The sequence below is a fragment of the Somniosus microcephalus genome, chromosome 2 (assembly GCF_052327205.1).
Source record: "Somniosus microcephalus isolate GS21.2 chromosome 2, FLI_Smic_1.0, whole genome shotgun sequence".
In the NCBI taxonomy this organism is placed as follows: Eukaryota; Metazoa; Chordata; class Chondrichthyes; order Squaliformes; family Somniosidae; genus Somniosus; species Somniosus microcephalus.
Genome location: NC_140988.1, coordinates 116,705,417 through 116,727,312, shown reverse-complemented (window position 1 = coordinate 116,727,312; position 21,896 = coordinate 116,705,417). Strand labels below are relative to the sequence as shown.

Genomic DNA, 21,896 nt, shown 5'->3' with positions numbered 1-21,896 from the left:
CAAAAGGCCTATTTCTGAGCTGTAAGCTTCTATGGAAAATTAACAGATATTTATTACTTGATATTTAAAGAAGTTTGTTACCAGTACTGTGAAAAATGTGCCTGTCTTTTATTAGGTTCAGATTTCAGATTTATAATTAAGAACATTGATCTGTAAACACAATTAAACTAGCTGGCAAAATCATTCATTCACTGTAAAACCACTTGATTTTTTTAGCATTATTTATACTTATCAGTGACTCTTCCTCTGGTCAATTAATCAATTATATATTCACAAGTAAACAATACATTGAAATGTGAATTGACTGGTTTATGAGTGAATGGAGGACAGGTGCATTGATGCTGTCCCATGGCGTTCATTACGTCTGCCTGGCCTATGGATCAATGGAAAAATACAATTTCTTTACATGAGGAACCAAATATTAACTTATACCCAATGCTGATCTATAACATGCATCTGATCAAACAGTTAAGGTTCACACAGCTGTAAGGATCACATAGCATTGTTCACAGAATGGATATGGGAGCCCTTCAGAGGCATTCTAACTGGTTTCCGGATGGGTGAAGTGCAGATGTAGCAGTTGCAATGCTTTTCTTTAGATTACCAATTATTGTGGTTCTCTTTATTATATAAAGATCATCATTTGTGAATGAAATTATGTTCCACTTTAAATAACTGCAAATTGTATTCAGAATCACTGGGGTAGATTTCCCTATTTTACTGCCTGGGTGTTTTCATATATTAATATATCATATATTAAACAAGGCTGTTTTGGACTTGTGTGAAAAAAAATGATAATTATAGCCTTCCCCAACCATGTTTTCTTTAGAGGTATAGGTCTCTAATTTCTTCCTTCCGCTCTCCCACTCTAGCATAAGTTCAGCAGGAAATTCTTGTCCTTTGCAGAGAGAGTCTGTAGGGGGTTTTGGTTTGGGGTTTGTGTCTGGCCAGTCAGTCGTGTCTGAGCTGCTCCAGCCCAGTGCGGTTCAAATCGCTTCCCCTTTGGTTCTGACCACTGGACTTATTTACAAGTAGCGATATAGACAAACGAGACCAGTGGTCTGGTGCAAAGAAAACCAATGTTTATTAAAAATAGAGAAACAATTACTATACAGAGAAAAATCACTATGGATGCAACACAATTACACTTAACGGGGGAGGAGAAACGGACACATCGAGGGAAAATGACTAAAATGACACTTTAGCAATTCCCCTTAACTCCCACCCTTTACACCTATCTAGATTGTCTTGTAATGGGCCAGAAGGTTGATGCTCACCAGTCTAGGATGTTGAAAACACCTGCTCCGTGCCCTGTTGCCTGCCGATGTTTTAGGTTTTCACCGCCCCAAAGCAGAGATACCCCAGTAATTCAAACGTAACTGCGGGTATCGTATTTCCCTGGACGGGTTCTTCGTCGACGATCCTCTCGCTGGGTTGATGATACGGCAGGGCACCGGAGGCGAGGCGGGAGAGAGAGAGAGAGAGAGATGGTTTCCCGAGGGACTAGTTATACCCTTCCCGGTAGCCCTTATCTCCTGCCAGATCAGCTAATTTCTTTTGTCTAATCTGGACGTATTGAAACTCATACAAAAGGTACCGATCTGGGCCCATCGCCCTGGATGGCCGGTTAATTGCTTTTAAACGCCTCATCAGTGTTCCCCTTTGTCCAACTGGTTTCGTGATGGGGCCATTCCAGTCTGAATGCCCCGTTGATCGTTTGTAAACAGTGTCGATGTTCTCTAACGAAGGTCTGGAAGCCGCTAAGCTTGTCCCACTACATATTGAATAGGCCTTGCCTGCTCTTGATTGTTTGAGCAAACAACCTTGATGGTTTTTAATCAGATGCCCGAATGCCACTGGGTTTGCTTCTCATGCATAAATGCAAAGGTCTGTCCGCATTCGAGTTTCTGGAAAGTTCCTTCTCACATTCATGAGAATACAAGCTTGTCAGTCCAAACTGAAACTTACAGGCTTTTGCCATGAGGCTGACCGCAGCCATTTTGTTGCGCCCTGGTTTTTAAACTCAGTCCAACCAGGGTTTCTTTAATAAACCAAAAGTAAATCTTCAGGGGGGGGGGGGGGGGGAGACATGAAATTTGCGAATCCTTTCAAGTCTCAGCTTATATTTCCTCTACCTAATGCTGTAGGAACTGGTGCATATTAGCATTAGTTAGATGAAAATCATCCCCATGAGGTTTAGTGCATACCATCGGATCCCACCTCCTTTCTGCGCCTGTATCTAGTTGCATAATAGTAATTCTGCTAATTAGGCTATGCAGACAGGTGTTGCTGTTACAGTTTAAATCCCCAGTTTAAATTAAAATCACACTCATGGCATTTCAATAATGCAGTCCAGTACAATCTCAGGGAAATGTAGAAATCCCCAAGGAAAATTTTCCAGTTTAGAAAAATCTTTGTCGTTCCCAATTTATAGCATCTAATTCACAGAGGGGCAATTCTTCTCAAGTCTTTTTCCGCACACACAGAAAGCTATGTACTTTGTATTTGTACAGCATCTAACCTATTTGTTTCTTAGGGATATACTTCCCATTTCCATTCTGCATCAGTCCTGTAACTACAAAAGTAACAATACTTCAGCTGTTTCCATCAACAGTCTAGTGAGAAACCTTCTCCCTAAATTTCCTTTAATTTGATCCATAGAGATTGTAGAAGGATTACATGATTCTGTTAAATTTCCAAGAGCTTGTCTCTATTTCAGCCTCCCTTGCCTTTCTTTTCAAGCAAACAAAATTCTCCCGTTGATTTGATTTATAGAATCTGCTCCATGCTCCTCCAAATAGATTATAAGTGCCAGAGGCCAGCAACCCAGAAGTTTGGGTTTACCATAGCAAAACAGGCTATATATCTTGAACAAAACACTTGTTAAGGTGAAATGTATTAAAACTTATTGCCTGTTTTTTCAAGAACTTACAAAAAGGGACGTTAACTTATCCATATAGAAATAGAGAGAATAATGGGCCTGAATTTGCGGTCGGAGGCTTCCCGCGGGCGGATGCCTCTGAACCACAATAAAATTATGAACCTACCTGATGGTCCGCTCCTGGGTCTCTACGCGTACACATGCATAAAGGCCCATATATCCCAGGGGCACATGCGGTTTGCAAGTATCCCTGGGATCACGTGGGCCGGCCCAACCAATCAGAAAGGGGATTTCCATTATGCTTATGGGGATTGCATTTACATACGGAATCCCCATAAGCTTAATAGGAACCACCCAAAAAATACATGTACACAACATTGAAATAAAAAGAATTACATGTTTAAAATTACTTAAAATGCAATGTAATTAAACATTTAAAACAAAAATAACATTTTTTGAAAAATAAATTTAAACATTTTTCAAGGGGCCAAAAATAACCTAAACTTATTTTTACAGGCTTTTGAATATTAAAATGAATTTAAAAATGTCACTAATATTTATTTTTCACCCTTAAGCTGGTAAAAGACAGCCTTACGCTTGCTTTTACCAGGCGTAAGAGTTTCATGAGCATTTGCTGGACAGTAGTTGGGCAAATAGCCCAACTCTCCACCAGCGAATGTCCATTTCCCAGGGATGCGGATGACCTGTCAAGAAGATTCTTGACAGTTCGCAAGTTCCAGGTTTTCGTACATGCGGGGCACTTATGGCTGCGTCTGCACTGCGTACGTGGTCATAGGCCCCGGAAAATCACTGCCAAAATAATTTTCTAATGCAAATGACTATCCACACAGCCCATAATCTTACAGGCTCTTATTGTTAGATCCACTAAATGTTGCATATCTTGCTGCACTTTTTTCATTTTACAGTTCCTGTGCCCTGCACCTCCCTGATTGGAATGATAGGCTAGAAATTTGCTCTCGGGCCTCTGGTGTTCTAGAACTGGCAACTAGGACTTGGCTGGCATTGGCCGTGGCCTACTGCCTCCAATTTTCCTTCCTCATGATGGGGAGCTGTCTGCCCATCACTTGGTAGGCCCCATAATGTCACAACTAAGATTAGCAATTTACCATTTGGGGAATTGTGGTGTCAACCTGGTTCTAGAACTTCATGGCACCAGACACTGTGCTGTAAACACGCCACTTCATTTTATACAATTTGTTTCATTTACATTTCTGTCAAGTTTAAAAATGATTAGGACAAATCGAGATAGCTAAATTCAGGATTAAAGTTGGAATGTTATTAAGGATATTAATCAGATGCACTTGGAAAATGTAGATGGCAACATAACCTTAATGTAACTTCTTAGAATTTTATGCTAGTGTAAGTTTAGACAACCGTCGGGGTCACTGTTAGATGCTGACTGAATAGATAACATTTCATTTTTATATCATTGAATTTTGGGATTTCTGCCGGTGTTTCAGGAATTTTATTCACTGTTTTCTCCATTTATAATAAGGGCTAGCGGTTTGTTGATGACTGAACAAATTAATTTTTGAAATTTTCTACCAGTATTTTTGGGATTGTATTCCACGATTATATTTGATTTCTGTGAAAGCTGCAAATCAGTGACCTTAACGGTTACGAATAACTTAAACTACATTATTTAAATGTCAGTAGCCTGATTCTAATTGAAAGTATTTGTTAAATTGCCTTTTTGTCAAATTTAACAACTATTACTCAAAAATGATGTTCCTGTGAATTATTTTGTGAAACACAGTTTGTTATTTAGAACAAGGGAATATCGACCAATCACAATGCAACTATCATTATGTTCCCTTCACATTTCATAACCATCTAAATTATCCCTTAAGTAGTATAAGTGATGAAAGTTGAAAAGTTCACCTATGGCATGTACAATACTTACTTACAAGGTTCCGTATCAGTGACTCAATCCCCAGCAAACTGCTACTTGGGACACAGCATTATTTGTGAAGCTCATGTTGCAGGAGTAGGGTCATGTTCAAGGGAGCAGAGAAGCAGAGCAAAACTGGTTTATGAGCTTTGCAATAGTTTCATCAAACTATCTCACCAATAGTTATTAAAGTTTTATTGAGTTAATAAAATATTAATGTTTCCTACATTACAACAATGACTACATCTCAAAAGTACTTCATTTCTGTAAAGCACTTTGGGACATCCTGAGGCCATGAAAAGCGCTATATAAATGCAAGTCTTTCTTTTTAAATCTATTTATTGATGGTTCTGCTTGCAAATACACAGCACCGGTGGGCTGACATTCAATATATATGTTCTTGGTACTATATACTGTATAGGCAATTTAAGCTTATAGCCAATCTGTTGTAGTGTATTATTACCAACTGGCATTGAAACTTATTGGAATAATTTAAAACTTTTCTACACTGTATATAGTTTATTGATGTGCAAAGTGTAGTGTATGTGCCTTTAAGTCAGAACTACTTTTACAGCTCCTGTACACTAGTAGCGGCAGTGACCACACCGGTATATAAGCTTTGCGCATGCCTCTGTACCCCCAGACTTGAGACTACCCTCCTCCAGTAAAGACCTGTTTACTGTTAATGTACAGCATCCGTGTGATTATTTAATAACAGCATATCCTCTGAATCACGGATCCAACAGTGGCGACGAGTGTCGATTCGAATCTACCTGCAACATAAAAAAAAAAATAGTCGAAGCCAGGAACACGGGCGTCGACCACGAGCAACCGCCCAGCCGTCAGGCAGAGATTGAACTTCGCAGGGGAGGCTGTGGAGAGCCGGGCTTGGTTCCCCAGCCACGAATAGCAGCAAGAGACCGACGACAGGTCCAGCGCAGACCCTTCCCGAGCAGCGGCGGCTGGAGCCGACCGACAGCGGAGAGAAAGCCGAGCAGCGTCGACGGGGTAAGACAGGGTGAAGAGCGCAGGGCGCAGCCGGGGGTTGAACAAGAAAACAAACCGGAGAGAGAGAGGGTAAAGAAACAGCCGGGTTCTAGACAGAGCGGCGTCGAAAAATATAAAAAGAACAACGCGCAGAGCACAGCCAGGGCTCAAGGGCTGAACAGTGTCCGCGGGGCGAAGAAAGGGGAGCGCGGGAGACGCCATTGAGCCGCGGAGAAGAAGGAAGAGCGCAGGAGACACCATTTTTAGAAGCCGCAGCGGAGAAGAAGGGCGAGCGCGGGAAGGAAGGAAAGCGCGGGAGACGCCATTTTGTGCCAGCGGAGAAGAAGGGGAAGCGCGGCAGATGCCAAAGAGTGGCAGTATCTCTACGTTCGACAATGAAGTCGAAGATTAGGCGACATATGTGGAACGTATTCAGGTGTACTGCAGGGCGAATGAAGTGCCAGATGCTAATAAAGCACTGGTTCTGTTAAATTCCATGGGTGCAAAAACTTATGGGTTACTGCGAAATCTAATAACCCCAGAGAAGCCGGTAAACAAGAATTTTGAAAGCATAGTAGAAATCCTACAGGACCACTTAAACCCCACACCGCTGCTGATAGCAGAACGATTTAAGTTCCATAAAAGGAACCAACACAAAGACGAAAGCAATGCTGAGTACCTAACAGAACTGCGCAAGCTATCGAAACACTGCCAGTTTGGAGCGGGACTAGCCGATACATTAAGGGACAAGTTTGTGTGTGGGCTACAAAGTGAAGGAACCCAGAAACGGCTTCTATCAGAAAAGGATCTTACGCTGGACAAAGCTTTCAGTATGGCAGTATCACACGAAGCAGCCGCAAGGGGCGCTGCAGAGATACAACGGAGACCGCAAGAATATGGCACCAATGAAATGTCCTATGGAACAGGGAAGTGCTATCGCTGCGGCAGAACAACACATGACCAGAAAGATTGTTGGTTCAAGGACCAAGTGTGCAGACAGTGTGGGAAAGCAGGACACATAGCAAGAGTCTGCAGGTCTGGGAAGAAAACCAACAGCAAGAAATCTCCACAGGAGAAGTACAAAAAGGTACACCAGGTGATGGACAGTGGTTCAGACGAACAGAAAAGTGACACAGACTCCGGAAGCAAGGAGCTGGGTTGTCTGAAACTACATACGGTAACCGAAATGGAGGATCACCAGACTATCTGGGTCACACTCAAGATAGACGGAGTCCAAGTGAAAATGGAATTGGACACAGGGTCAGCTCTAACAGTCATAAATCAAAGAGACTACAAGCGGCTATTTTCACACATACCCTTGAAAGCTACAGAGATTGTCTTGAAGACGTATACGGGGCAAAAAGTCTACCCCAAAGGAAAAATAAGGGTGAAAGTGACATATAAAGGCCAGGAAATACCTAAAATGGATATATATGTAATGCCAGATGGAGGACCACCACTGCTAGGACATGAATGGATCCGGAAGATACAATTAGATTGGCATTCCATACAGGCACTGAAGGTTGGGGCCAAAAAGGATGACGACATCACACCTGGACGACTGTCAAAAATGCTAACTGATGCAAAAGAAGTGTTCCAGGAGGGACTAGGAACACTAAAAGGAATAACAGCAACGATTAAAATAGAGGAAAATGCAAGCCCAATGTTTCTGAAGGCCAGACCAGTGCCTTATGCGATCAGACCAGCTGTTGAAGCAGAGCTGGAAGGGTTGGAACATTCAGGAGTACTGTCCAAAGTGGACTGGAGCGAGTGGGCTACACCCATCATTCCTGTAATGAAGAGGTCGTTGAGTAATACGCCTGGGGAACCAAAGAACGTCCAAAATGCACCACCACATGCCCCTCTACACCCATGGGAGCGGCCCTCCTCTCCATGGCAACGGGTGCATATTGATTTTGCTGGTCCATTCATGGACTCAATGTTCTTAATAGCAGTGGATGCTCATTCAAAGTGGCCTGATGTGATAAAAATGTCTTCAGCCACTAGAGAGAAAACGATTGCAGTCCTACGGACCATATTTGCCAGAAACGGTTTGCCAGAGCAGATTTGCTCTGATAATGGACCACAGTTTGTGTCCGACGAGTTCCAAAAATTTATGAAAAGGAATGGGGTAAGGCATTACACATCCGCCCCGTATCATCCAGCCACAAATGGATTGGCTGAGAGGTTCGTACAAACCTTTAAAAAGGCGATAAAGGCCATGTGCGATGATGAAATTCCACTACAGCATAAGATGGACAATTTATTATTAGCCTACAGAAACGCGACACATGCAGTTACCAACCAGACCCCGGCCATGATGTTCTTTAACCGAAGGTTGAGATCTCGTCTGGATTTGCTCAGACCAAATGTGCGAAGAAATGTTGAGGACAAACAATTCCAGCACATCAATGAGAAGCCGACAAGGAGCTTCAATGTAAGGCAACCAGTCTCGGCCCGTGACTATCGAACAGAGAAATGGCAACCCGGAACGATATGTACAAGGCAGGGGCCATTAATGTACACAGTGGATGTCGGGGAGAACATTGTGAGACGCCACATCGATCAGATCTTAGCGTCACAGGAACGCATCAATCCCATGTCTCGAGTACCTGGGGATGAACCCGACATACCGGTAGCATCTACTTCAGACCCAGTAGCAGTGGAACCCGATGAACTACCCGATGAAAAGGGGTCAGAATCGCCTCTGCACCAAGAACAAGAACCTCCGGAAAGGCGCTATCCCGAAAGGGTCAGGAAGCCACACCAAAGACTGAATCTATAAATGGACTTTTGTTGTTTAATGTACATGTTGAAATGTTAATTGTTATTTGAATATTAGGGGTATTACTAATCTAAAAGGGGAGGAATCGTAGTGTAGTGTATGTGCCTTTAAGTCAGAACTACTTTTACAGCTCCTGTATACTGTAGTACCGGCAGTGACCACACCGGTATATAAGCTTTGCGCATGCCTCTCTACCCCCAGTCTTGAGACTACCCTCCTCCAGTAAAGACCTGTTTATTGTTAATGTACAGCATCCGTGTGATTATTTAATAACAGCATATCCTCTGAATCATGGATCCAACAAAGCATTATATTTATTTAGATTTTACAAAAGGTCATGAGAAATAGATATAGATGTGAAATATATTCTGTACAAAAGCACAGCACTGTGGATGCTAGAAATCTGAAATAAAAACAGAAAATGCTGGAAATAATCAGCAGGACAGGCAGCATCTGTGGAGAGAGAAAAAACGATTACTGGAGAGAATTTGGGTGCCTTTGCACCTCCCGTGAGCGCCCCCAGGGGTGCTAACGGGGTGCATATGGCTTTGCAACCAGGCGCAATGCTGACATCGACTCCCGCCATATTCGGCAGGAGTTTTGCGGCGGCGCTACAGCATTGCGCCCCGATCTCCTTCGCCTGGAGATCGGGACGTCATCGCACTGGTAGCGTCCCGGACCCAAAATTGACTTTCGCCCCCTACAGCGTTGCCAGTCGATAACACCGACAGCTGCAGGAGGTGTATATTGGGCGGGCGGCTGCTTCGGGGGCAATGATTAAAGATGAGGTGGCCGAGGTAAGTAAAATAAAAACCTTCCCTTTCCTGTTGAAGTTTTTTCATAGGTTTCTGCCCACGATTGATCAGCCCGGCATTCTGCTTCAGTGGCGGGCTGATCGTGCTGGATCGCGGCTGGCTTGGTGGTCCAGTTAGGTAATTTTTCTATTGCAGAGCCTGCAGCGATGGCCCTTCCCTTTAAGGGAGGGAAGGAGCCTTTGAGCGCGGCAGCTGCTGCACGGCCCAGTGTGCAGCACTGCTGAATTCTCCACCCCGCCTGCTGCCGATTGCGCTCCAGGAAGGAAGTGGAGCATGTGATTTAGTGCTCCACTTTCTTCCTGGAGCGCAAACCCGAATTTTTTTAAAGTTTAGAAACATTAGCGCCCCAAACGGGGCGATACCCAATTTCAGTCCCTTAACAGTTCAGATCAAAGACCTTTCATCAGAACTGGAAAAAGTTAGAGATGTAACAGATTTTAAGCAAGTGTAGGGGCAGAGAAAGGGGGAGTGGAGGAAAGAACAGAAGTGAAGGTCTGTGATACAGTGGAAAGCAGGAGTGATTAAATTACACTGGGGCAGTAATTCCTCCCCAAACGCGTGAGTACGGAAGGGGTACTCACGCGTCTGGCCGGAGGAAATGCCGGTTTTCAGCATGCACAGCGCATGCGCTGAAAACAGGCATTTCCTCTCCTCTAACCCAAGAGGTGAAGAGGCTAGCGCGTGCGCTGTAGGGGGCAGCGCGTGCGTCTTGGATTTCCTCTGTTTTGGGGGATTTGCGCATGTGTAAAGGCCTCCGGTCTTTACGCTTGTAAAAAGCACACGTAAGTATTTATTTTTACAGGTAAGTGGTGTTTTAGTGCAATTTTTAGAATTTTTTTTTCCCACAGGTTTATTATTTTAAAGAATCTACAATAAGGTAAGTTTAGTTTTAGACCCTTTTTATTAAAAATAGCTGGGGGAGCCCGGCTTTACCAGGGCTGTTTTGGGCCGGGCGGTTTAAATCGAGTGCCAGGCTTTGGGGCCTGTCTGTCTGTCCCTGTGTGAATCTGCTGCCGGGCAACATTTCTAACTTTTAATAGCTTCAAAGATGAAAGTGAAAGTACTTATAAAACGTTTTTGGTAAATGTTATGTAATTTTTAAAAGAGATACTAACTTTTTCGAAGCTGGATTAGCAGAGTTTGAGCTGGAAGTAGTGAAGCAATGGCTGCCCGATGCCTGAGTTGAAAAGCATTAGTCCCGCCCACAGACGCAGCGATTGGCCAACCACCAGGTGACTGAACTGTAGGATTGGTCAATCGTGCCGGCACAGGATTGGTCGACCTTGACGTCAGTCAATCAATGCTACTTAGCAGGTAATGAGTTTAATTTTGAAGGTTTTTTGCGTAACGCGCGAACAATTTTTGTCCGGCAGAAACGTAAATACGCTTAGGACGGTTCTGGAATCGTCAGCTTTCTTTCGACGTAACGCACGTGTAGGTACGCTCTATAACTTTCGAGTTAATTCAAGACAGACAGACAGACGGAATGACAGACAGAAGTATCCTTTTATATATATATAGACTAGCTGGGGAGCCCCGCGTTGCGAGGGCAATTTTGGGGCGCTTGGTCTCCCTGCCCCTGTGTGTCCCCCCTCTCCCTGTCATGTCATCTCCCTGTCCTATCCCTCCCTCCCCTCCCCTCCTCTCCCTCCCCTCCTCTCCTCTCCCTCCCCTCCTCTCCTCTCCCTCCCCTCCTCTCCCTCCCCTCCCCTGTCTCCCTCCCTCCCCCGCTCCCCCACTCCCCTCTGTCCCTCTCTCCGCCCCCTCCCCCTGCCTAGCGCCTGAGGTCCGGAGCTGAGGTCCCCCGCGTATCACGCGGCTGATGGACGGCCGCTGCGGTCAGTGCGGGCGGCGCATGCGCGGTCAGTGCGGGCGGCGCATGCGCGGTCAGTGCGAGCCCCCCGCGATTTCCCGAGGCTCGCCCCCCCCCGCGATTTCACGAGGCTCCCCCCCCCGCGATTTCCCGAGGCTCTCCCCCCCCCCGCGATTTCCCGAGGCTCCCCCCCGCGATTTCCCGAGGCTCTCCCCCTCCCCCCCCAGCCCCCGCAATTTCCCGAGGCTCTCCCCCCCCCCCCCCCCCCCGCGATTTCCCGAGGCTCTCTTCCCCCCCCCCGCGATTTCCCGAGGCTCTTTTCCCCCCCCCTATTAAATTGTTATTTAATTCCCTAACACATCATTAAAATATTTACCTTAGTTCCCTAACACACAGAAAGTGTGGGGGGAAAAATTGTGAAAAATCAAGATGGCGTCCACTCACCTTGGTTCAGAAGGATAAGGCCCGCCCACACACGCACCGATTGGTCGACCGGTCAGGTCACCGAAGCGTAGGATTGGTCAATCGTCGAGTCACTCGACACTCAACTGTAGGAAGGAACCCGCCGTCCGATTGGTGGACCTCGACGTCACACGGTCGCTAATGAGATGCTAATGAGCGGAACGCTGAACGTTTTTGGGATACCGCGGGCGGGATTTTTGTCCGGCCGAAACGTAAATACGCCTATGACCGGTCCGGAATCGCAAGCTTTCTTTTGAGGTGACGCGCGCGTCGGTACGCTCTGTAACTTTCAAACGTATAGAACACGGAGGGACAGACAGACATCGGGACAGACATCGGGACAGACAGAAGAGCCACTTTATATATATAGATTTATTTATTCATTTTTTTCAACAAAAAAAATTATTGTTTAAATTATTTTTTTTAACTTATTTATACTTAATTTAATGATTGGGATGTTTTTTAAAATTTTATTTAAAGTTTAAGTAGTGTTTTGGGGTGCAGTACTTTTCATGAGTTTGACAGTTCTTACTCTCAAACTTATGAATGAAGTTTCCCCTCCCCTGATTGGCTGAACAGTGCTCACCTGATCCCAGCCAGCACATCGCACTAACTACGCCGCTGGGTCAGGTTAGCACAGCGCGCCGACATCAGAACCGGGCCACTGACAGGAAATCCACTGCGGGCCAGGTTTCAGATGTCGACGCGCCGGGTAAGTGCACATTGGGGGCTTGCACGCGCGGCAAGCCCCCGACACCAAGTTCTGGGCCATTATATTTTGCAGTTAGTTGCCAAACCTATTGCTTAGCTCAGTCTGAAAGCAGACAATATGAGAGTCATGCCAAATTACTAAGAAGGCCCTCAATCCGTGGCCTTGTTTACTGATTTAATTTTTTGAAAATTTTAATTATTTCTTTGCAACTCCAAAGCAAGCTTAATTGCATCTTTTAATGAGCAACAAATCTCCGAGATAGATGACTGTTTTGCTTCGTATTGCAGCTAATGACGATCTGGCATGCTGTGCCAAAGTTTTCTTAAATATGGTAAGATAATGCCTATTTAAACTGAAGAAAATGCACATCCTCTAGAACAAGTCAGACATCAGTTGTCTCATGTGCACAGTACTACTCAAGTTCCATCTGTTGCTATTTTTTGTGCATTTCCCTTGAACTAAGAGATGAACCGAAATACAAGGGTAGAAATTTTGGTGGCATCCTTGTACTGTTGGAAATATGGCAGGGTAGAACTTAGGTTCAGTGCTTTGCGCCTGCCATGCCCCCGTCCCAAATGCCAGGGATGGGAATATTGAATATTAGCGGTGGGTCCCTGACCCAGTCACAGCATAACAGTTCTCTAGAACACATCTGAAGGATCTAATGCATTGTATTGATATAGGACAGTTTTATATTTAGATTTATTAAACAATAAGTGCTAGCTGTGCTTATTCTTTTGAGATCGTGTTTATATAATTGCAATGAGTTTAGGATTCACTTTTTGCTTATAACCCCTCCCCCTGGTCAATTTTTCACAGCTTTTTCAGACTGGTTCTTTAACAAGCCTTTGACAGTTGTTAACAGGTAATTTACGCTTTCCTTCACTCCCTAATTTAAATTAGCAAAGTTTTAACATGAGAGCATAACTCCCAGTAGCAGTAAAAATGGAAGAAGAGTTCATTATTGCTCATTACTTATTTGCAAATGAAAACAGTGAAGGTTCTATAATGAGCGGGCAATCTGCTCTGCCAGTAAAGTGGTGAAGGTAAAAATTACCCCCATTTCCTGTCCGATAATCAACTTTCTATCCATGCTGCTGCATTTCCTTTTATATGCCTGAAGTTTTTTAACAAGCCTCTTGTCTGACACCTTATTGAACACCACTTGAAAATTCAAATACATTGGCCTAGAAATTGGATTGCACCTCAATCAGGGCATGATCCGGATACAATGGCTACATGTGCCTAAAGTGTCCGGCAGTAGGATTATGTAGGATTTGTCCACTGGCCTCATTTGTTTATACTAGCGAGCTGTAAGCGCTAGTTGTGGCCCCAGAAGCAGCTTGCTGGTCGCATGGGGGGCAGCAACACCAGCCATTTGAGACACCAGCTGAGGACCTAAGGTGAGTCAATCAGGTGGCTGGCACCGACTAGAGGATTAAATGTGGAACTGTGAGCAGCAGTCCTGCTCTTCCCAGCTCCACATTAAGGGCAAGTATTTTTTTTTAGAAAACTTGCATTTTTGGTCGCCGTCTTCAACGACCCTTTAAGGATGGCTGGGTAGGTCCCATGTAGATCTGCTAATCCTGAATCCAGTAGGCACGTGTCTACTGCATTCAATGTAAACCAATTTCTGGTTTGTGTCCTAGAGAGAAAGACTGCAATCGCAGAAGGGCGGCTGAAAGCTTCCTAAGGGTTTGGGTGGAGCTCTTCTCATCCTGGCCCACAAGGATTTCTACAAAAAACACTTGCCCTCTGGAGCTGGCAGCTCCTGCCTCCCTTTGGCTGCCAGGTTTCCTGAGCTCTGGGAAAACCGTTCTGCAGCAGTTAAGTTTAAATCAGGCTCCCAATTGCACCCGTCACCAAGAAGGAATACTTGCATGGCTTAAGACCCCCAGCTGTAAAAATAGCAACTGGCTCATTCGTGGAGGATTGGGATGTGTTCCCTGATTTTAAGATTGCAACCCTTCACACCGACCTTCTCCTGCCCATCGTGGAGGGATTAATATCCAGGCCATAGACTTAACGCAGGTGAAATTGGCCTTCGCCAATTTGACCTCAACGGAAAACAAAATTGGGCTGGATGTAAAACTGGCTGCTCGTCTGCTATCACTCATTTTGCATAATCGCTAAAGACCAATTTCAACCATTAAGAGTTTACCCACAACTGATGTTAAACTAACTGGACTATAGTTGCCTGGCTTATCCTTGCCTCATTCTTGAACACAGTTTTTACATAGGCTACTCTACAGTCTCTCAGCAAAATTTGCATGTTTAAGGAGGATTGCATAATTGTGGCCAGATCCTCAGCTCTCTCCTCTTTGACAAAGGTGGCAGTCAGAGAAATCAAGGGTTTAAATCAAACATGGCCACAGTAAATAATAATTTTAAAAGGTTAAGAGTGTTAAAAAAACAAGCCAAAAGGCCTTGTGTCTTAATGAAAGGAGCATTCGTAATAAGATGGATGAATTAGCTGCACAAATAGAGGTAAACGGATATGATATGATTGGGATTATGGAAACATGGCTCCAGGGTGAGACCAAGGCTGGGAACTCAACATCCAGGGGTATTCAATATTTAGGAAAGATAGGCAAAAAGGAAAAGGAGGTGGGTAGCATTGCTGGTTAAAGAGGGCATTAACACAATTGAAAGGAAGGATATTAGATCTGATGATGTGGAATCTGTATGGGTAGAACTGAGAAATACCAAGGTGCAGAAAACGTTAGTGGGAGTGGTATACAGACCCCCCAAACAGTAATGCGGAGGTTGGGGATGGCATTAAATGGGAAATTAGAGGCACGTACAGTAAGGGCACAGCAGTTATCATGGGTGACTTTAATCTACATATAGATTGGGCTAATCAAATTAGTAACAATACTGTGGAGGAGGAATTCCTGGAGTGTATACGGGATGGTTTCCTGGACCAATATGTCGAGGAACCAACTAGAGATCAGGCCATCTTAGACTGGGTATTATGTAATGAGAAAGGATTAATTAGCAATCTTGTTGTGTGAGGCCCCTTGGGCCAGAGTGATCATAATATGATAGAATTCTTCATTAAGATGGAGAGTGAAGTAGTTGACTCGGAGACTAGGGTCCTGAATTTAAATAAAGGAAACTACGATGGTATGAGGCGCGAGTTGGGTAGGATTGATTGGGGAATGTTACTCAAAGGGTTGACGGTGGATAGGCAATGGCAAACATTCAAAGATCGCATGGATGCACTGCAGAATTTGTTCATCCCTGTTTGGCAGAAAAAACCCACAAAAGGTGACTCAACCGTGGCTAACAAGGGAAATTAGGGCTAGCATAAGATCCAAGGAGAGGACATATAAATTGGCCAGAAAAAGCAGTAAACCTGAGGATTAGGAGCAGTTTAGGATTCAGCAAAGGAGGCCAAAGGGATTAATTAAGAGGGGGAAAATAGAGTATGAGAGTAAGCTTTCAGGGAACATAAAAACTGACTGTAAAAGCTTTCATAGATATGTGAAGAGCAAAAGATTGGTGAAGTCAAGCGTAGGTCCCTTGCAGTCAGAATCAGGGGAATTTATAATGGGGAACAAAGAAATGGCAGACCAATTAAATACATACTTTGGTTCTGTCTTCTCAAAGGAGGACACAAATAACCTCCCAGAGATGCCGGGGAACATAGGGTCTAAGGAGAGGGAGGAACTGAAAGAAATCAGTATTTGTAGGGAAATGGTGTTAGGGAAATTGACGGGATTAAAGGCCGATAAATCCCCAGGGCCTGATACTCTACATCCTTAAGGAAGTGGCCCTAGAAATAGTAGATGCATTGCTGGTCATCTACCAAAATTCGATAGACTCTGGAACAGTTCCCATGGATTGGAGGGTAGCTAATGTTAGCCCACTATTCAAAAAAGGTGGTAGAGCGATAAACGGGGAATTATAGACCGGTAAGCCTGACATCGGTAGTGGGGAAAATGCTAGAGTCCATTATAAAAGATGTAATAGCAGAGCACTTGGAAAACAGTGACAGGATCGGACAAAGTCAACATGGATTTACAAAAGGTAAATCGTGCTTGACTAATCTACTGGAATTTTTTGAGGATGTGACTGGTAGAATAGATAAGGGAGAACCAGTGGATGTGGTGTATTTGGACTTTCAGAAGGCTTTCGATAAGGTCCCGCATAAGAGATTAGCGTGTAAATTTAAGGCACATGGGATTGGAGGCAAGGTACTGACTTGGATAGAGAACTGGTTGGCAGACAGGAAGCAAAGAGTTGGAATAAACTGATCTTTTTCCGATTGGCAGGCAGTGACTCTAGTGGGGTACCGCAGGGATCGGTCCTAGAACCCCAGCTATTCACAATATATATAAATGATGATCTATACAAGGGAATTAGATGTAATAGCTCCAAGTTTGCAGACGACATAAAGCTGGGTGGCCGTGTGAGCTGTGAGGAGGATGCAGAGAAACTCCAGTATGATTTGGACAGGTTGGGTGATTGGGCAGAAGCATGGCAGATGCAGTAGAATGTGGATAAATGCAAGGTTATCCACTTTGGTGGCAAAAACAGGAAGGCAGATTATTATCTGAACGGCAAAAAATTGGGAGAAGGGGAAGTGCAACGAGACCTGGGTGTCCTTGTGCATCAGTCGTTGAAGGTAAGCATGCAGGTGCAGCAGACGGTTAAGAAGGCAAATGGTATGTTAGCCTTCGTAGCGAGAGGGTTTGAGTACAGGAACAAGGATGTCTTGCTGCAGTTGTACAGGGCCTTGGTGAGACCACATCTTGAGTCTTGTGTGCAGTTTTGGTCGCCTTATCTGAGGAAGGATGTTCTTGCCATGGAGCGAGTGCAGCGAAGATTCACTAGACTGATACCTGGGATGGCAGGAATGACGTATGAGGAGAGATTGGGTCAATTGGGCTTATACTCGCTGGAGTTTAGAAGAATGAGAGGGGATCTAATTGAAACTTCTAAAATTCTAACAGGACTACAGGACTAGACAGACTAGATGCAGGAAGGATGTTCCTGATGGCTGGGGAGTCCAGAACCAGGGGTCACAGTCTAAGGATAAGGGGTAAGCCTTTTAGGACAGAGATGAGGAGGAATTTCTTCACCCAGAGAGTGGTGAACCTGTGGAATTCTCTACCACAGAGGGCGGTGGAGGCCAATTCATTAAATATAGTCAAGAAGGAGTTAGATATATTTCTTAAGGCTAAAGGGATCAAGGGATATGGGGAGAAGGCAGGGACAGGGTACTGAATTTGGATGATCAGCCATGATCTCATTGAATGGCGGAGCAGGCTCAAGGGGCCAAATGGCCTACTCCTGCTGCTATCTTCTATGTTTCTAGGGTAGGGTATGTGACTTAACCACTTTGAGAAATGCTGAAAAAGAATTTAGAGCCTATTTCTTTTCCACAGTTTGCCAAAGAATTGGTTTTGCATGGGAGAGTGGCACATGGAATGGACTTCCAGATAGAGTAGAAAAGCAAATACCCTGGAATCCTTTAAGAAGCAATTAGATGATGCAATTGGTGAAATGTGGGACTGCTGGATTGGTGAAATAAGAAGCTTTTCTCATTTATAATTATTCAGTGATCTTACATTTTTTAAACTGCCAGAAACTTCTATGATGTAGCATGCACAGAATGCTTTCAGTATTATGTTTTATATTCATTTGCTGGCCCACGCTTTAAAAAAATCACATCAGTTTTTTATCTCAATCTCAAGACTCAATCTACAACAACAACATTTATACTTTATTTACCGTGTACTGGGATTTAAATTAATACAGGAACTTGTAGAGCAATTAGTTTGGGTACTGGGTCAGCCTGTTGCTAGGGAAGGTGATGCACCTTCTCGTCTGATCAATTTCTATTTAATCTGGGTGAAATGAATTGCAGTTATGAACCAGTTTCAATTTGAAGCATTTGTATATGTTTCGATATCCAGCTGTAGTGGGTAGCCAGTTGAAACGAGCTACTTGCTACAATTGGAATTTCCATTAAGTGTAATTACTATGTTAATTCTCTCCAATGGCTTAATTGGTTAACACTGTAAGTAACTGCGCCATATGGACCAGGGAGGTCCTATGTTCAATTGCTGGTCTATGCTGAGTTAGCTGATAAGTGTACTACATTTAGGTTAGGGAGCAAGAATTGAGCAATGGGTCATCTTGTCCAATAACCCATGCTGAATATTCCTGAATTTTACGTATGGACAGGATCAGATCTGGCTGTGATGCCCCTACCCTCTAATTGAATTGACATGCATGTTCTCGTCGATCGCATATAAAGTACTTGAGCAATGTACTCGAGAGCAACCAGCATCCTTGGAAATGTACTCACTGGGCAGTCAATGCCTTTAGGAGAGGAGTGGTAGAAAAACTATGGAGGGGAAGGTAAAAAATGTAACTAAATAAAATATAGTATAACAATGCATTTTTGTTTCATTTTTAAAAAAAATAACAAGATTATATGAAATAATGTTATTGATGAAATGGTCTCTTGTGGAAGTACATTTTTATTTTTGAAGCCTAAGTGTTCACAAGTGTAAAGATATATGAATGTGTCTATTTAACTGATAGTTTTGAAAGCATCTTTCCAATATGGGTGATATTTAGCAAAGTTTTTAACATGCTGTCAGAAGTAAAATCTAAAGTGAATTAACAGCTGCAATAAGACCATTGGTTGATCAATGGAAAATGAACTATCGTTGTTTCGTGACATGGTCTGACTTTTTTTTCTCACCATCTGGACTTTAGTATAAAGTAGCACTGGACAACAGTGGTGGGGGGTTAACTCCCACTGTCTATTTGGAACAAGAAATCTAATTTTGTGAATCAAGGGTTAGAAAAGCTGAAAAGTAAACCTTAAAAGTGGAAAGGTTATATGAAACTTAGAATAGCATAAGAATACAAATGTATGAGTTTGGAGTAAGTGGGTGACGTGGTGGATTAGAACAACCTCTATTCACCTTTGGGATCTGTCGTAAATCCCAGTGATTCACACTAGAGAGGATGAAACGTCTCCTGTCTTTGCAGGCTGTAATAGTCCTTTGTAAAATATGTTTCAGCAGTCATACTTGCACTCCTGGTGATTCACGTTCAAAGTCCATTGCTGAAATTCAGTATGAGGTGCCCCTCTCACTTAGAAATACAATTAAGATGGGTGGTGTGAGAACATATAAAAATGTATTATTGCAGCAAGGAGCACTCCTTTAATGTTAAGTGTAAACCACATTTGTGCAAAAAAGTAGAAGGAGTTGGCCATTTCATAACCATCTCTAAGAATGCTTGATACTAAGAGGGGATGCCGGAAGTGCAAAACTCAGATGTTTATAGTCTAAACTTGCGTCAGAAATAATTTCACAGGTAAATTTATACGTGTGCTATGATATCTTTAAAAAGTGACCATTTTGTCACATGTAGGGTGTTATTTAGCTTCATAAAAGTGGAACACTATATTTCAAATTCTTTTTGTATTGCCTATAATAAAATGTAAATTTGAAATCTGGTTTAGTGAAGTTTTTCAACAGATATTTTACTTTTATATGTTCTCAATAGAGCATGTTATGTCACCTCTTATGTTCAAATCCTTATTACTGACTAAGTTAAGGCAAATAACAAAAGCAACACTTGGTCAACAAAAAAAATGAAATTAATTGAAAAGTCTATCCTAATTTTTTTAAATGGTGAAAAGTAAAACAATTTAAGGAATAATAAAATGAAAAAAGCATAATCACAATAATAATGACTTTATTGATGCCAATTGTGTCAGCTGTGGCTCAGTTGCCAGTACCCTTGCCTCTGAGTCAGAAGATTGTGGGTTCAAGTCCCACTCCAGAGACATAAACACTTTCATGTCATAAGATGTGCTCATGTTTAACATTGGAAGCATATAAAATAGGTTTAACTTAGAAAGTGGTAATGTTTCAATGCTGTGCTTGGGAAAGGATTTTGATATTGCATCTTAGAATGTAACTTAGAGGCAATTATGTTTCATTTATATTTTTGACAAAATTGATTTTACCAATTTGTTATTTAACTTGATGTTTTTTCTTGTTTCTAATGCTTGCCCTTGCAGGAGGTTGAGGTTTGTATTTATTTTTCAATTGTGAATGTGTTATTATTTATTCACAAGAAGGTTAAAACATTAATAGCTCACAAAAACAGATTAAATATTTTTTGTACTTTTTCAGGATGACTATTTCAGGAGCTGGAACACTGGCAGACATTTGGACCAAGGTACTATATCAAAAATCACTTGAAGATCACAATTAATTTCATATATCAAAATCTGAGTTTTCAATCTAAAAAATACTGTTTTGCAATGTTCTTTTGACGAAATACAATTTGCTTAATATGTTTGCATGTTCTGAAGAAAATCACTCAGTTTTTAAAATCTGTGTTTAAAAAAAAAAATAACCTTGATGACGGAAACACAGCCAATATATAGGTAGATATGACATTGAAGTTAAAAATTTTAACCAATAGTGCTATTAATTTTTTGGTGAAATGCATTTAAGAGTTTTGGCTTTGTTACGCATATAGCAGATGCATTTAATAGTAATATGTAAACCAAATGCTGCTACTAGTTATATGTAGCACCAACCAGTGAAAAACCATTTGTAAAAATTGATTCGTGGTTACACTATTATGCTTCAGATCAATATTCTCTTGTACAGAAGCTATGTTTTTGTTCCACTGAACCCTGTATCGCTGGTGCAGATATTTGCCAATGGCACAACATGTTAGAGAAGATTTTAATGTACTAGCACATGCAGATTGGAAGAATTCAAATTAAATCCATGGCAGTAGCTCTGAAGTTCAGTGGAAAATTTCAATAGGTTTCTTCATAAAAGTCATAAATTGCAAAGCATCACTTTGAAAATATTGCCTTGTTCTTTTAAGACCTCTACAGATCTTATGAACTATATATATGTGAATTATTATGTTAGCAGTTTGCTGGAAGACAACACTCAGTATTTGTTTATTATTTCTCTAAATTGGGTTAATTTTATCTATATACCTTAACAGTGGGGATCATTAGTGTGTCCACCAAAAATGAGTTTCAGTGTGTGCTTTTTCTTTACTCTTCCTTCACAACCATCCAGAGCCTATATGCAATATGGGTGATTTTCAATGGTTCCTTCAGGCACTAAAGAGCCTCCAAGTTGGCCAAGATGGGGTCTTGAGCTGAAATGGTGGTTTAGACAGCTTTTAGGGCAAGAAGCCATCTTGGTAAAGGAGTTGAAGCTTGCGCTAGGAACGGTTGCCTGGAGGATTGTTATGGGGCTGATTACCACTTAAATTGCCTGCTAGCGCTTATTAAAGAGGCTGCACTGCATTTTGGTGGATAGCGCTTGACCTAACGCCCTTTCCTAACAGTGACCAGCTGATTGGAAGTAAACAAGTCATTGCTGAGGATTTCGAGCACTACTTAAATTATAGCACCTTTTATGGTTCACTTGCTGCTGGAGGTTTGAAGACTTTCTGGTACACTTTGTCAAGACTTCACCAACACTCTATCAATATTTATTGCGGAAATTCTCTGAGA

At 42.7% G+C, this 21,896-nt stretch overlaps 1 protein-coding gene across 6 annotated transcripts in view; it reads left to right on the top strand.

Moving 5' to 3' along the window:
• spock3 (SPARC (osteonectin), cwcv and kazal like domains proteoglycan 3) overlaps nucleotides 1–21,896 on the top strand; it is an 818,297-nt gene that overhangs the window by 248,140 nt on the left and 548,261 nt on the right. For all 6 annotated transcript variants that reach the window (XM_085962121.1, XM_085962113.1, XM_085962105.1 and 3 more), the window contains exon 3: nucleotides 20,539–20,584. In XM_085962121.1, the coding sequence (XP_085818247.1) occupies nucleotides 20,539–20,584 (46 nt within the window). The remainder of the gene's footprint in view (nucleotides 1–20,538; nucleotides 20,585–21,896) is intronic.